A 14,213-nucleotide genomic window follows, 5' to 3' on the forward strand; every position below is an offset into this window, starting at 1 on the left:
GCGAAGCGAGCGATCGCTTCTGTCAAATCAGCACAGACGCGAACCATTTCCTATATGATCACACGGGGGTTTGGTGTCGAGCTTTCAAATCATCGCGAGCCGTTATAGAGGTGGCGATAGTGTTCGGCTATTTTTCATCATGGCGTCGCGGACAACAAATTTGAATTTATTTGTTCTAGCTGTCACGTCGGTTCGTCGGTGATATTACTTCAAGAATTCCATAAGCGTTTCCTTCCTCTCATCATCGATTCATCAGGGATTCTTCTAGTAGTTCCTTCAGGGATTTCTCCAGGACTTCTTGGAATTGCTACAGAGATCTCAGTTATTCCTTCAGGAATTCTTCCATGAGTTCCTTCAGCAGTTCCTCATAAAATTCATCCAGCCAATCCACCGAAAATTTATTTTGCGATTTCTCTAGAAGTTGCATCAGGAATTCTTCCAGGAGTTCCTTCAGAAATTCCTCCAGACAGAAGCATTTTTTATGGATTCATGCAGAAGATTTTTCAGGGCTGTCTCCAGGGATTCCTTTCAAGATTCCTCCTTAAGCACAATCAGATATTCCTTTAGGAGTCCCTTTGGGAATTGCCCCAGCAGTTTCTGCAGAGCTTGTCAGCTCCCTCTTTTCAGTAATTCAGTAAAATCCTGGACTTTTTAAATTTATTTTACCAAAATAGGATGATAGTGTGTATTATTTCACAGAACACCTATACACCTATACACCTATACACCAACAAACATTTTTTCTGTACAAGAGTGGGATAAACCAATCTTAAGCAAACTTGAGCTTAAGAAACTGATGTTCAGCTAGTTCTGTTACTTGAGTAGTTTAAGTTGAAGAACGGAAAATTGATTGAGATACCAATAAAATTCATTTAAAAAAAGTAAAATCTTGGACGCAATCATCAGAATTACACTGGTTTCAAATTTTCCAGGGCCTGCATTTGAGCATGTGCCAGTACCTGTCCGAGAATTGAATTACGTCGACACTGCTATCAAAAACTCCTGGAGATTCAGAAAGCTACTGGAAGTATTCCATACGGAGCACGAGAACACCTAGAGTAAATTTTGGAAGGAACTGCTGCAGGAGATCCCAAAGAATTTGCTGGATATATTCTCGATGGCACTAAAAAACCTGGCAAATTATCTATAAAAGCTCCTCATAGAATTCCCGAAGACATTCCTGGAGGAATCGCCAAAAGAACTTCGGAACTCTTGGGGAAATCCTCAAAAGAACACTTGGAGGAATTGTGGAACATATGGATAAAATATGATGTAATTCCAGGAGCAATTCCTTATTTGGAATTTTCGAAAGTATTCCCGCTGGAACTCCTGGGAGAATTTCCGTAAAATATTTTACTGGAGACATACGTTCATACTGATGGGACTAAACTAAATGTGTAAATCAAATTGTTCTAGATCATCGACCGATATACGGATCCATCCAATACTTCCCAGCTCACCTAAATCTTTTTTTCTAATATTCTTGAGAAGTCTCCACGAATATTTTTCAGTTTTTTTTTTCTTTTGCAGACATTCCGTCAACAGTACTTGCTTGTAGTTTGTTGAGGAATTTATTCTTCAAGAAAAATCCAGTACATGTTGTAGCGGTCAGGAGAATTTGTATATATTTTTGTAAGATAAGTCTGTAAATATTCGAAATAAGATAGATTGTAAGGAAATGCGATCTATCTATGATAATTTGAATTTGTAAATATCCCTTAGTTTAGGCAAACGAAAAGACATCAATTAACAAACGCTTCCCGAGGTCGAGGCCATTTGTTTTCTGGATAAGGTGGGAAAGGGAAAGCAGCACGACTATCGGTCAAGTTATCCGCATAGCGGTGTAGTCACGATTGAACACGAAGGGTTTCGGGAAATGACGTACTTCCGGGTACGTCCGAGATTCACCTTCCCTTATCTGAGGCTTCTTAGACTCGATCATTTCGTCCGTGATAACGCAAAGAGTTGGAAGTGTCCGCGTTTGTGAGTTAGTCTTTCGTGTACCAAAAGTAGGTTTAAGTGATGTTAAATGTAGTTAAACAGTTTAATCTGGTGTTTCGTTCCATAGTAGGTCAGGAAAAGTGTGCGTAAGAACTGTGTGCGATTGAGAACAATTAGAAAGCTCAAGATAAGGTATGAAACCGTGCTCTTTGTGCCAGTGCTCAAGTTCTTTGTCCCGCTAGCTCGGACTTCAATCTTCAATCCGCAGATCTTCGCGCCAAGCGCGATCACTTTCTTCCCCAACGGACGAGAGATACCCGGCAACCGCCAATCAGCCGGACGCGGACGGATTCGTCAACACATCGGTCCGAGAAGGCCCGGGGTCCTTCAGGTGGACGAAGTCCACGAGCTGGTTCGCCAACTGATCAGTCATCAACTACCCAGAAACCACCATTGTGAAGATCACGTCAATCGCCATCGCGATCACGTGGATACGAGCCGATCAACGACCAACGACCGCCATCAATCAGCCAAGTCGCCGGTGAGTCAACGACCCGGCCTGCAGGTCATCGACTGCGAAGGTGTGTAAGCAGAACCGATCGGTGAGTCCATCATTCTTTTTTTGTTGGGAAGTGCGGTGTCCGCTGAGGGCACCGCGGAGGATCTTTTTTGCCAGTCAAAGACTGAGGATGAAGTGCTGAAAAGCCAAAACAAAACCTTTTTTCGGAGATCGGAATTCTTTCCGACAACATCTTGGGGGACCAACGTCTTGGCCCCGTGAAAATGCGTGCGTGAGCCCGTCTTCGCCACCACTGCAGGAAAGCTTTGTCACCAGGAGCGCAGACGGATACGATGCCGAGCTTCCAATAAAAGTGACGTCACAAACATAGAGCACTGAGCACAGATAGGAGATAGGGAGTGGCTAAAGGAACGCACACATGCTACACTGAAAGACGGCTTGCGGTTGAAATTACTATTCTGAGGGTCAACATAAATGCACAACGCCACTTGATTTGTGCAGACTGCATTTCGTTTCAATTCAACAGATTAATGTATTCAATTTTACCATGGACCCGATTTACAATTAAAAAAAGTTTCTGTTAGCAACCGGATTCGAACCAAGAATCTTGAGATCACCAGGCTCGCACGCTACCACTCGGCTATCGAACCGGTTGATATGAGAGGAAACAGAATGCACACAAGAAGCGTTTATGGGTTGATGATTATGTTTTGCCATAGTAAATTTGAAAACATTTGTGTGCTTGTCATAACCGCAAGCCGGCTTTCAGTGTAGGAGGTAGAAGAGAGTAGAACGAACACAACACCTATGATGATTCTGAATTCGATCAAATATATCCTGTATTGAACATGTATCCTAGGTAATAAGTCAATATACACGTGTAAGCCAATATATTCGTATCCGTCCCATTAGTACCGTGAATAAATGTTATTATGAGTTTTCCTTCCTAGCAATTTGAAGGTTTAAATGTGTTGAACATCACTGCGCGTTTCTCTGTAGTTTCGTGTCCCGTCCTCCATGTCGAGTTTGATTGGGTTGTTTTATGAGTGTCTTCCAGCTCAGTGAGGGATCTGGTGGCGAGAAGAGAGAGTTCGCCAATGATGAGAACTTAAAATTGGGCTCGTGGTCTCCTTTCGAGGAGTGGCGCATAAGCCACGTGTTTTATGCTGGATCGCCCAGCATCGGCTGCAATCTTTTCTGTGAGAACTTTTGCCAAGAAAAAATCGTCCTAATTCATTCCAAAAGTCATAGATGTAGTCAATTTGGCAATTCCGGAAATCTACCCATAACATTTCTTCGGAGATTTGCTCAGCAATTTCTAGCAGATCTTCTACTGAAAATGTTCAATAAATTTTCCTTCAAGACTGTTCTCAAAGATTTGCTTTACTAGTTTTCCGAGGGACGAATGACCTTCGGGTTAAAGTCCCTCGAACCCAACAAAAGAAAAAGAAGACTAGTTTTCCAGGAACATGTTTGAGAAAGTCTTGCCTAATTTCCCTAATTCTAACTCTAGAGGAAAACAAGCTCAATTGGGATAGTATCTGCATCTCAGTTTAGTATTCTGTGAGCACTAGGGTGTCCCAAAATTGCAAATAGTCAAAAAGCATGAGGGCGCACCCTGCAAATGATAGCTGTGGGTGTTAGAAATAAACCTTTGTATGATGGCAACTTTCAAAAATGACGTTTAGAGGTCGCCCCGGCGAGATTTTTGAAAAATGATAATTTTTTGTAATACATTTCATACAAATATTTTTTTCCGGACACAAATTGGCAATACCCAAAATTTTTATATTTTTTACAGCTCGATATAGAAACAAACTACTTGGGAAAAATAATTTACGACATGTTATTACTGAATTTTTGAATTTGCTAAAAATTGTCATTTTTTGATATACTATGCATTTTACCCATAATAAAAAGTATCTTAACCTAGTGCTAATTTAAAACAATAACCATAGAAAGATAAGAAATTTTATGAGGATAATCTTTGCCGAAGACAGCATGGCGTTTTCCTGTTCGTTTTAGAGTTATTCACGATTTATTTGGTTTATTTGGTGAAATTTGAGTTTTTAGGTACTTTTTTAACGTCACACAAGAACTTCCCCAAAACACATACAAAATGAAAAATCACGTATGCTCATCAAGTTTTTGTCTTGAATGTGTTAAGGAATTGATTTTGAGAATTGATTAATGTAATACCACAGAGAACAGACGTCTATCAGCGCTTTCTGCCTTGTGTAAAACTTTGTAACGGTCATATCAAAGTATGTGGTTATGCTCCCGTTGCGCAGCGCTAGCGTCCCATCACTTACATTGATGTGTATTTGTTTCCAATGCTCGCCGTTTTTGGCCGTTTAGCGCTAGTGTTGCTTTGTGGGCTAGTGTATTTTAACGATGAACAAAGTTGCGCTGGGGAGCTCGTTCGGGTCGCGTTTTACGATGGGAAAAGTGAAAAAGTGACGCGATCATGTGATTTTTTTCCTTATAGAACTTAACAAACTCTTTTAAAACCTTTCGTTCCAACACATAATGCGTGAATAGCAATCTTAGCATGAAATGCTCAAATTTGAAAACATAGATTTCACAGCGACGAATATCAAGTTTGTTAAGTTTTGCTTTAAGTGATGAGTGCTTAATTGACATTAGGGTGCCCATATCTCCCAAATAGTTCGAAGTCGACCCAAAAAACACCTGTTTTTTTTTTTTTTTTCAAAATGTCATTCCTCTTTGTACAAACGCAATTTAACTACAGTAATCGCAAGCATTACTCAGTAAGTAGCCTAATAATATCAAGATCGTTATGGTATTACACGGAAGATTCAACGCTATTTTCAAACATCTTCAGACAACTTTCAGGCGGCCAAGTGAGGTGATTTGCGTGAAAAACAAGTGACAAGTATGTAGGGTTAGTTTCGAAAGTTTATTTTGTCACAACCGCGTTGCTCAGCGCGGGTAAAGTGAGACGCTTGCACGGATGGTTTTAAAGGACTCTTTGTCGCGTCGTGGGTGCATTTCTATGGGAGTGAGTATTGTGAAAATAAATCATTTTTATTTATCTTGCGATTGATCGGTAAAATCGGAATCTCGCTTGTTCTACGATTATCGCGACGCGTATTTCCAGTGGTGTGAATCATATTACCTACCATAGGTGACTCCCAGATTCACACCCTACCTTATCCTACTAACAAATACTCCTTCCCGCGACAACTGTGGGGATGCTGTGGATTCCACGGTTTCTAGTAACAACGGTTGTCGAACTATAACATTCCTTTCCTCACCCGATGACCGCAAGAACGTGACCAGCATCGTTATTGAGCAGGGGCGTACAATTTCGTTTCAATGATACACTTTCGTGCAGCATTTGAATGAGTCACTTCAACCGTATCATACATTTTTCTAATCACTCGGTTCGTTTTAAAAACTTTTCCGCTCATAGTAGCACTCGGTAGTCTCCCACCCGGTCGCATTGCTTGTGCTTCACCCGTCAGAGCATTAGTGTCTCACTGGTACGCGCTAGTCTCTCAATGGTTACAGGCGCCGATTAATTGGATTTAAGTGGTCGAATTTGTTCAGGCCAAACATTTCAATAGGTCCTATCTGCATTTGAGAGGCTCTCTTTGTTCACTTTCTCTTTCAATAATTCCAATGTAACTGAACACTTTCCAACTATTTTTGCAGTACAAATCAAAAGACGATTGTTTTGACCATCGATCAATGCAAGGAGACAATCATAATACAAATAAACAGCTGAGATATTGACGAAAGAGAGGGAAACCAAAGAGAGCCTCTCTTCTGCAGATAGGACCTTTAGACATGTTTGGCCTGTGTTATCCTCTTTCATAAAACATAATTATCATTCTATTGGCATCACTATTGAAAAATGCGGTTTAAATAGTGTTTTTAGCATGTTGAAGTATTTCAATGACTCATAAATGAAACGAAAATCCAAGTGTATCATTCCATGTTTCAAATGCACTTGTTTCTGTTGCAGCAGCGAACGAGTGTATTGCTGGTTGAGAGATGAAGCATCACAGCAGTCCGTTCGTATGCGATTTGCTTTCCTTTCGAAATTGCACGACCTTGTTATTGAGTTTCAAATATCGAACTCTCGAATTGTGCACATTGAGAGTGTGTATACACTCTCAGCTAGTCCCAAGCACCATTTAATGGTTCTCTGTGCAACTTCGATTGTTCTGGTCAATCACGAAGTAAGTAGCAACTACGAAATGTACGGTTATCATTGCTTCGCTTTGCTTTTCTTTGCTTTGCTTTGCTTGAATGTGTTTAGGAATTGATTTTGAAGTTTTGTTATTCAATCCCTTCATACAGAAATTAACTAGCAAAGAATTCTAGAAAAGCTTGCTCTCTCGACAAGCTTCGTAATCCAGTAATCCGTTATCCATTTAGTTGTTTTCTTCCTCCTGCAAATTGTTCAGTAATGTATTGAGAAATTCTGCCGAGAATTGGTTTGGCTCTCAGAATTTCTCCTAAAACATTTCAACCTTGTTTTTGTTTTCTGTTGGCGTTATTTTTTAAAGTTTTCCATTAAAAATTGCCGGAGAATTCATTTTGAAATTATTTCTGCAATTTTTTGGGTAATTCCTCTGCAACTCCTTTACGAGTTAATTTGGCCATTTTCTTCAGAATCCTTTTGAGAATCCCTGTACCAAAATTCAATAATTCAACATATTTAATTATAAGTTTTCTCGGTAATTTCGTTTTGAACTTAGGATATTTTTTGGAAATTTCTCAGAAAAAATCTTTAGAAATTACTATGGTAATTCCTTTACTAATTCCTTTTATAATTACATTGGGAATGCCTTCGCCATTTTTTTATGTAAATTTTAATGCATTTCATTATATCAAACGGTTAATTTCTTCATAAATTTGTTCGACAGTCCTTTTAGAAATATCTTCAGCATTTTCTTTTTAAATCATATTGCTAGGTTGTTTGCAAGTACCTACGCTAATTGCTTAGAGGAAGTTCTGGAAGTTATTCCCGGAAGGGTTTCTCAGCGAACCCCTCCTTCAAGAGTTTCTACAGGAATTTCTCAAAGAGTTTCAACGGAAATCCTTCCAAAAATCCCTTCAGAAATCCCTCCAATATTTTCTTCAGGTATTCCTTCCAAAGTTTCATCGGGGGCTGTTCAAAAACCACGTAGACCAAAATTTGGCCATCTCAGAAATTTATAGCATTTTTTTAGAAAATTACTGCACAAAATTCGAGATTTTTTTCTGAATTTAATTATGGAATTCTTACTGGAATCTCTCCAAAAATACTAAAAAATACTAGGAGGCTTCCTGCCGAGAGTACTCTTAACAGGAAATGTTTGAAACATCCCAAGTAATAATGAATGCCAAACAGTGCGATTATTAGCTGAACAATAGCTGGTTAATGGTGTCAATGGCTGAACACAATGACAGCTGAATATTGGTCTGAAGTATGGCTTGTTCAACCTGTTTAATCAGCAGTACATAAATGGCTGAATATCAAGTTAAATAGAATTTTATTTATCTGGGTAACCAGCTCTAAACCATACACCAACATGTAGAATTAATCACCTGTTATTCAGCCTTTATTCAAATAATTTTGACAGCTGACCCAAGCATGGTTTTCGTTAAGTCCACATCGCTTCTTCAGCCTCAATACAGACTTGGTTCAACTTATGTTCTTGACTATTCAGACATAACAATGATATGTATACAATTGTGTGTGGTGTAGGTGCTAAGGTGAGTGACTATAAAGCAGGAGTCCGAGTTCGATTCCCAGTTTTCCCACAGATTGACTTATACATTCCTTTACATCTCTCCTGGAAATATACGCAGCTAATGGTAAAAATAGGCTCACGAAAGTGTTTTTATTTTATTTTGACACAATTACTAAATTTAAATGATTACTGATTAAGCGCATATTAAGCCTTAAATCAGCCTTCCAATGAACCTCAAATCAGCTAAAGGTCGAATAAAATCACCAAAGTTAGATGTTTAGGAGCTGAATTGTATCTCTTGTGCTCATCTTTTGTTCAAATGAAGGCTGATTTAACATAGTTGGAGAAACGTTTGTACAGCACCAAATTGCTACCTGGGACATCAGCATGAATTTGTCTAGAATTCCTGAAGGAATCCTAGCAAGAGAAACTTCGAGGAGCATCTTTGGAATAATTTCGCGAGGAATATTTAAAGAATCACAAAAAGCATTTGTTTGAAAAAATCCTGTGGAGAAATCCCAGCAAACATTTGCAGAGAAATCTTATCAGGCATTCCTGTAGGAACTCCAGGAGGACGTCCCGAAAAGTGTGTCCAAGAATTTGTTTTGGAATTCCTCTAGAAATGCCTGATGGCATTCTATAGAAATTCCTGCTAGAATTGCTGATGAAATTCCTTCAAAGATTCGTTCAGAAATCTGGCTTGAAGGTGCTCCTGTCTTCGTCCAGAGATTTCTCCAAGGTTTTCTTCGTCAATTCTTCCAGAATTTTCGTAATATTTATTTTCCTACGAATGCTTCGTGGATATATCTAGAAATTGGTTTTAGATTTTTTTTAAGGATATCTAATGGGATTCTGTAGAAATTATTATTGTGAGACATCCAGGGATTTCTCGTTGGATTTCCACGGGTTCCTTTAAAGGTTTCCGATTAAATTCTTCAAGGAATTCTTTAAGGGATTTTTTTAAGAGATTTCTCTAGAGACTCTTCATGTAATTACCCTAAGAATGCCTACTGGTATTCCTCTAGAGGTTCTTTCTGTGGTAACTTTAGGGATTATTCCAAGGATTCTTCCATGAATTACTCTGGGATTACTTATAACAATTCTTGCAAGAGTACCTTCCTCCAGGTTCTCTTAATGACATTCCCTCTAGCAATTCCTGCTGTAATATCTGCATGAATTTCTCCAGAAATTCATCCAGAGATTTTTTAATGTTCCTATTGGAAATCCTCTAATTTTTTTTGATCCTTTTGAAGTTGCTCCAGAACTGCTATGTACTGAAATTTCTCCAAAGATTTCTCATCAAAATAATTTGTTCCCATAGTTTCTCATGCAATTCAGCAAGAACTTCTGAAGAACTCGCAAAAGTAATGATTGGAGATATTTGGAAACGCTTGAGATGGAGGCGAATGAATTAAAGTTAATAAATTTAAAGCATCAAAAAAAATGCTTGAAATTTCTTTTCAGCTATAATTCCTGGAAATATTCAAGAATGCTGAATGCTTTCAGGCATTCTTTGAGAAATCCTTCAAAACGCCTCCGAAGAAATCATAGGAGTAATTTCAGGACAAACAAGAGGACTCCCTGGTGTAAATCCAGGAGTAAACTCTGGAAGAATCCTATAATTTCTCCAATAATTCTTGCTGGGACTCTCCAAACATTTCCAGATGGTGTTCCAGTAGTTATTTCTCTTGGAAGTCCTTCATAAATTCCTGGAAGATTTCCAGCAGGGATTGCTTGAGGAATCCCATAAAGACTTTTGCATCATGAATGCCTGGAGAAATTCAAGCAGCTTTCCGGGGGCAATTCCAACAGAAATTCCCAAAAGAGTATCAAAAGAATTTCCCAAAAGAATACTAAGAAAAAATCTACAGGAATTCTGAAGCTCCAAATCCTTACTGTTATTTCTCCAAGGACACCTACAAAGATTTCTCCAAAGATACCAATAGAAATTCCTCTTGTGATTTTCGGAAAGATTTCTGTAAGGATTCTTCTAAAATTTTTATTTGGGATTCTGCAGAAATTCTTGCTAGTGTTTCTCAAGTTTCCATGTGGAATTTCTCCAATAAGTCATCTAAAGTTTTCTGTAGGATTTCCAGCAAGAATAGTCTGATGAATCCCAGCAAGACTTTCCGGTAGATTCCCCCCAGACTTTGCTGAATAAATCCTAGCAACAATTCCAGTTTTCAGCTGGAATCACCGGGAAAGTATAAAGAAGTATTTCTGAAAAAAAAATGTGTTAATTTCTGGAGGAATCAATGTAATTTGTTCAACACACTTTAAAGCGGAACCTTTGGAACCGACTGAAATTACTTTTATTTCTTTGCCAAATACTTCACTTATCAACACTAGAAATTCTACATACCATTTCTACATCGTGTTCAATCATATACAGGGTGTTAGGTTCCTGAGTGCAAACTTTTTAGAGGGTGATAGAGGACCATAAATGGTGAGAAAATTGTTCTACGCATATGGTCAAATCTCAACCGTTACGTAGTTATTGAACTTTCCATGTTTTTGATTATTATTGGCTTAAGTGGCTATAACTTGAAAATGGTCGAACCTATCGCAGTTTTTTTAACCTTATTCGAATGATTAGTGAGCTTTCTATCAAATGGCATCTTTCAATCGATTGGTTTAGATAAATAACTCAGTTTTCTAGAACAAATAGCTCAAAAGTAGTGTGTTTTAATTGGTTTTTGTCAATTATCTTTGAAAAATCTGTAATAAATTAAAATTCTTTCTTAGGCAAAGTTATGGGCCTTGTTTCACTCTACAATTCGCTCTTTGCCACCAAACTTCTATCTCGTACCATTTTGTAGCATTTTCGATTTAAACATCACATAAATTTGCAACTGTTAAGGTAAGCTCTTTTTTGCGCACTGTGCCGCACATTTAAATCAAAATTGCACGAAAACGATAATAGCTAGAAATTTGGTGTCAAAGAACGAATTGTAGAACGGAACAGGGGCCATAACTTTGCCAAAGGAAGAATTTTAAGTTAATACGCATTTACAACGATAATTGACAAAAAACAATTAAAACATACTACTTTTGAGCTATTTGCTCTAGAAAACTTAGTTATTTAACTAAACCACTCGATTCAAAGATGCCATTTGATAGAAAATTTAACAATCTTTCGAATAAGGTTAAAAAACTGCGTTAAGTTTGACCATTTTCAAGTTATAGCCACATAGGGGGATTAGGGACATAATGGACACCCTAAGCAAATCAGTACGTTAGGCCTATATAACAGACAAAAACTTAACATATTATCAGTTGGCTTACAGCTTTAACTTGTTTCCTACGTATTTCAATCTTTTACAGCATGTAAAATGTCTTTATTATGAAGAAATAATTAATTGTAAACCGTGTGTTTTTTAGGGCTGGCAGGAAAGGTGCGGGGCGAAATGGACACCCATCGGGGCATAATGGACACCCCTGCATAATTTATGCTAATTCTTTGATTACTTAGTCCAGTTAAGTAATTTGCCTACGGAGATCAATACCAAAGGTATAATATTTTATCTTAGACGAGTTTACATAACATCAAAGTTAATTAAATAAACTTTAGACTAAAATAATCGGATTGTTTTTTTCCAAACTCTCTTAAACGCCTAACAGTATGCAATGGACGTACATCCATTCGTAATTGCCAGTGTTCATTTTGCCCCGAATCGACTACAACATTAAAATTGCTGTTTTGAGTAAATTCTGATCAAAAATAAAATATTTCATCCATTGCTAAATCTGCGTATATATGTAGATAAGGTAAGAATTTACTTGTTTTTATAGTGGACACACTTAAACACTCGTAATACCTTATTTGCTGCTCCTTAAATTTTTTTTTATCTGTATTAACGAGATTTTTAGCCCTGGGTTAGTTCATCTCGGGACCCACGCTTTACTTCCCTTCCGAAGGAAGAACTCATATTTTGCGAGTTTGTCGGGAGTGGGATTCGATCCCAGGTCCTCGGCGTGATAGTCAAGTGTTCTAACCATCACACCAGGTCCGCTCCACTCCTTAAAAAAATATAAAAATTTCACCACATATTTCAATTTCCATGATATTTTGGTTATTTTGGAGGAATATAAATGGAACTTTTGCAAAATAGAACAATTACTTGTTCCTTTACACTTATGCATTAAAAATTTACCATAAAAGTCAACGGTTTCGGCAAAAACAGGGGTGTCCGTTATGCCCCTAATCCCCCTAAGACAATAATTATCAAAACAATGGAATGTTCAATAACTACGCAACGGTTGAGATTTGACCATATGCGTAGAACATTTTTTTTCACCATTTATGGTCCTCTATCACCCTTTAAAAAGTTTGCACTCAGGAACCTAACACCCTGCATTATATTCTACACTTTTTCTGTCCATGGTTGGTGCTTCTTGTTTTTACATTCTGTGTTGGATGTGAAAACGTATGAGAACCAAAAAGAATGGAACAATCGATGCCTAAATTTCTTGTTTTCGGATAGGATGAGTTTAGGAGCGTCAGATTACTTTGCTAATAGCACTGTGACCCTGTGATTTGTTTTGTTATCTCATTCTATTTTGATCTATGTATGGACAAAAATGTCAACGACAGTAGCGAAATGTTGTTAACAAAGTACAAAACAACACATTTGATACATCATACATCCTCCGAAGATTCATTTGACATTTAGAAAAGTTTGAAGACAAAAATCACAATACTCACCGACACCGCTCCATGTGGAATCCCAAGAGGAACGACCGTTGTCAACCGCTGCGCTTCGGCCACGCACGCTTTCAGATACGGCAACGAGTCGATATCGTTCAAGCACGGCTCCGACTGAAGCCGAGCGGCCATCTCCTGCCGCAACCGTTGCTGCACATCCTTATTCAAGGCCAGAAACAGAATCAACCAGCGAAGGGTCGTAAACGTGGTGTCCACACCTGCCCCGAACAAATCCGCCAGCAGATGGCGCAGTTGGACGTCGCTGCAGAAGGCCAGCTCCGGGCGGCCGCCGCTTTCCCTTCGACGGGTTTCCTGCAGGAAATTCGACAGGATGCAATCGCGTTGGGCAACCGTTGTTGTTGGTGGGTCGTTGACCTCGGGACCGTCACCAGCCGCCGCTGCCGCCGTCATCAGGGTGCTGCGCTGCTTTTCGATGATCGAGTCGTAAATTTTATGGGTTTTTGCTTTACCATTTAATAAAAATTCAATTATCCTTTTGCTCGAAGGCAGATGTCTGTGTGGAGCGGAGAGCAAGATGCATAGTCGGGGAAGAAAAAGGTAGAAACATTAATCTTTTCAACGATATCTGTCTACGGGTGCCCGGATAGAAGGAGGTAACAAATGAAGAAATGGAATGGAAACTGAATTATTGCTGAAATGTTACAAATGATGCAAAGGACTTTCAAAACATGATAAAAGTACGTGACTTTCATACCGAGCACCTGCAATTGAATCTCATCCTCGACAATTTCGCTAAATATGTGAAGTGAAGCTGTAGTTCTCGAGATGAAATAGTTTAATTACAAACATCTATATGATAAGGATAAGAAGAGCAAGGGTTCATGTAGTCGAAGCAATCAGTACGCGGGTATCCAGCAAAACTAGGCTGAGGGTGACGGATTCGCTTCCCAATCGAACATATTTAAGACAAACAGTGCATTCGGTATGAATAAATCAGGCCAAACATTTCAATAGGTCCTATCTGCATTTGAGAGGCTCTCTTTGTTCACTTTCTCTTTCAATTATTGCAATGTAATGTACACTTTTCAACTATTTTTGCAGTACAAATCAAAAGACGATTGTTTTGACCAGAGAAGTTGTTATAGAGAAGCGCGAAGAAGATTTAGGTTATGTTTATTTACATCACGCCCAATAACAATCAATTTTTGCGGTGAACAAAATTATATTTTCGCGTGCGTGTTAGTTTGATCTGCCCATAAGATGTCAAGCATGCAAGTGACGTCATGATTTGCACTAACACACTTTCATGGGCTTTCATGTTGCGCTTTGTTTCCCATGTTTTTCTATTTCCTTGAATTTGCTCGATTGGGACCGCGTT

General features: G+C 38.6%; 1 protein-coding gene across 1 annotated transcript in view; it reads right to left on the bottom strand.

Moving 5' to 3' along the window:
- LOC109411508 (cytochrome P450 306a1) overlaps positions 1-14,213 on the bottom strand; it is a 47,471-nt gene that overhangs the window by 2,604 nt on the left and 30,654 nt on the right. The window contains exon 5 of the mRNA XM_029867619.2: positions 12,875-13,388. Coding sequence (XP_029723479.2) covers positions 12,875-13,388 — 514 coding nt within the window. The remainder of the gene's footprint in view (positions 1-12,874; positions 13,389-14,213) is intronic.

Source organism: Aedes albopictus, chromosome 1 (assembly GCF_035046485.1).
Source record: "Aedes albopictus strain Foshan chromosome 1, AalbF5, whole genome shotgun sequence".
Lineage (NCBI taxonomy): Eukaryota > Metazoa > Arthropoda > Insecta > Diptera > Culicidae > Aedes > Aedes albopictus.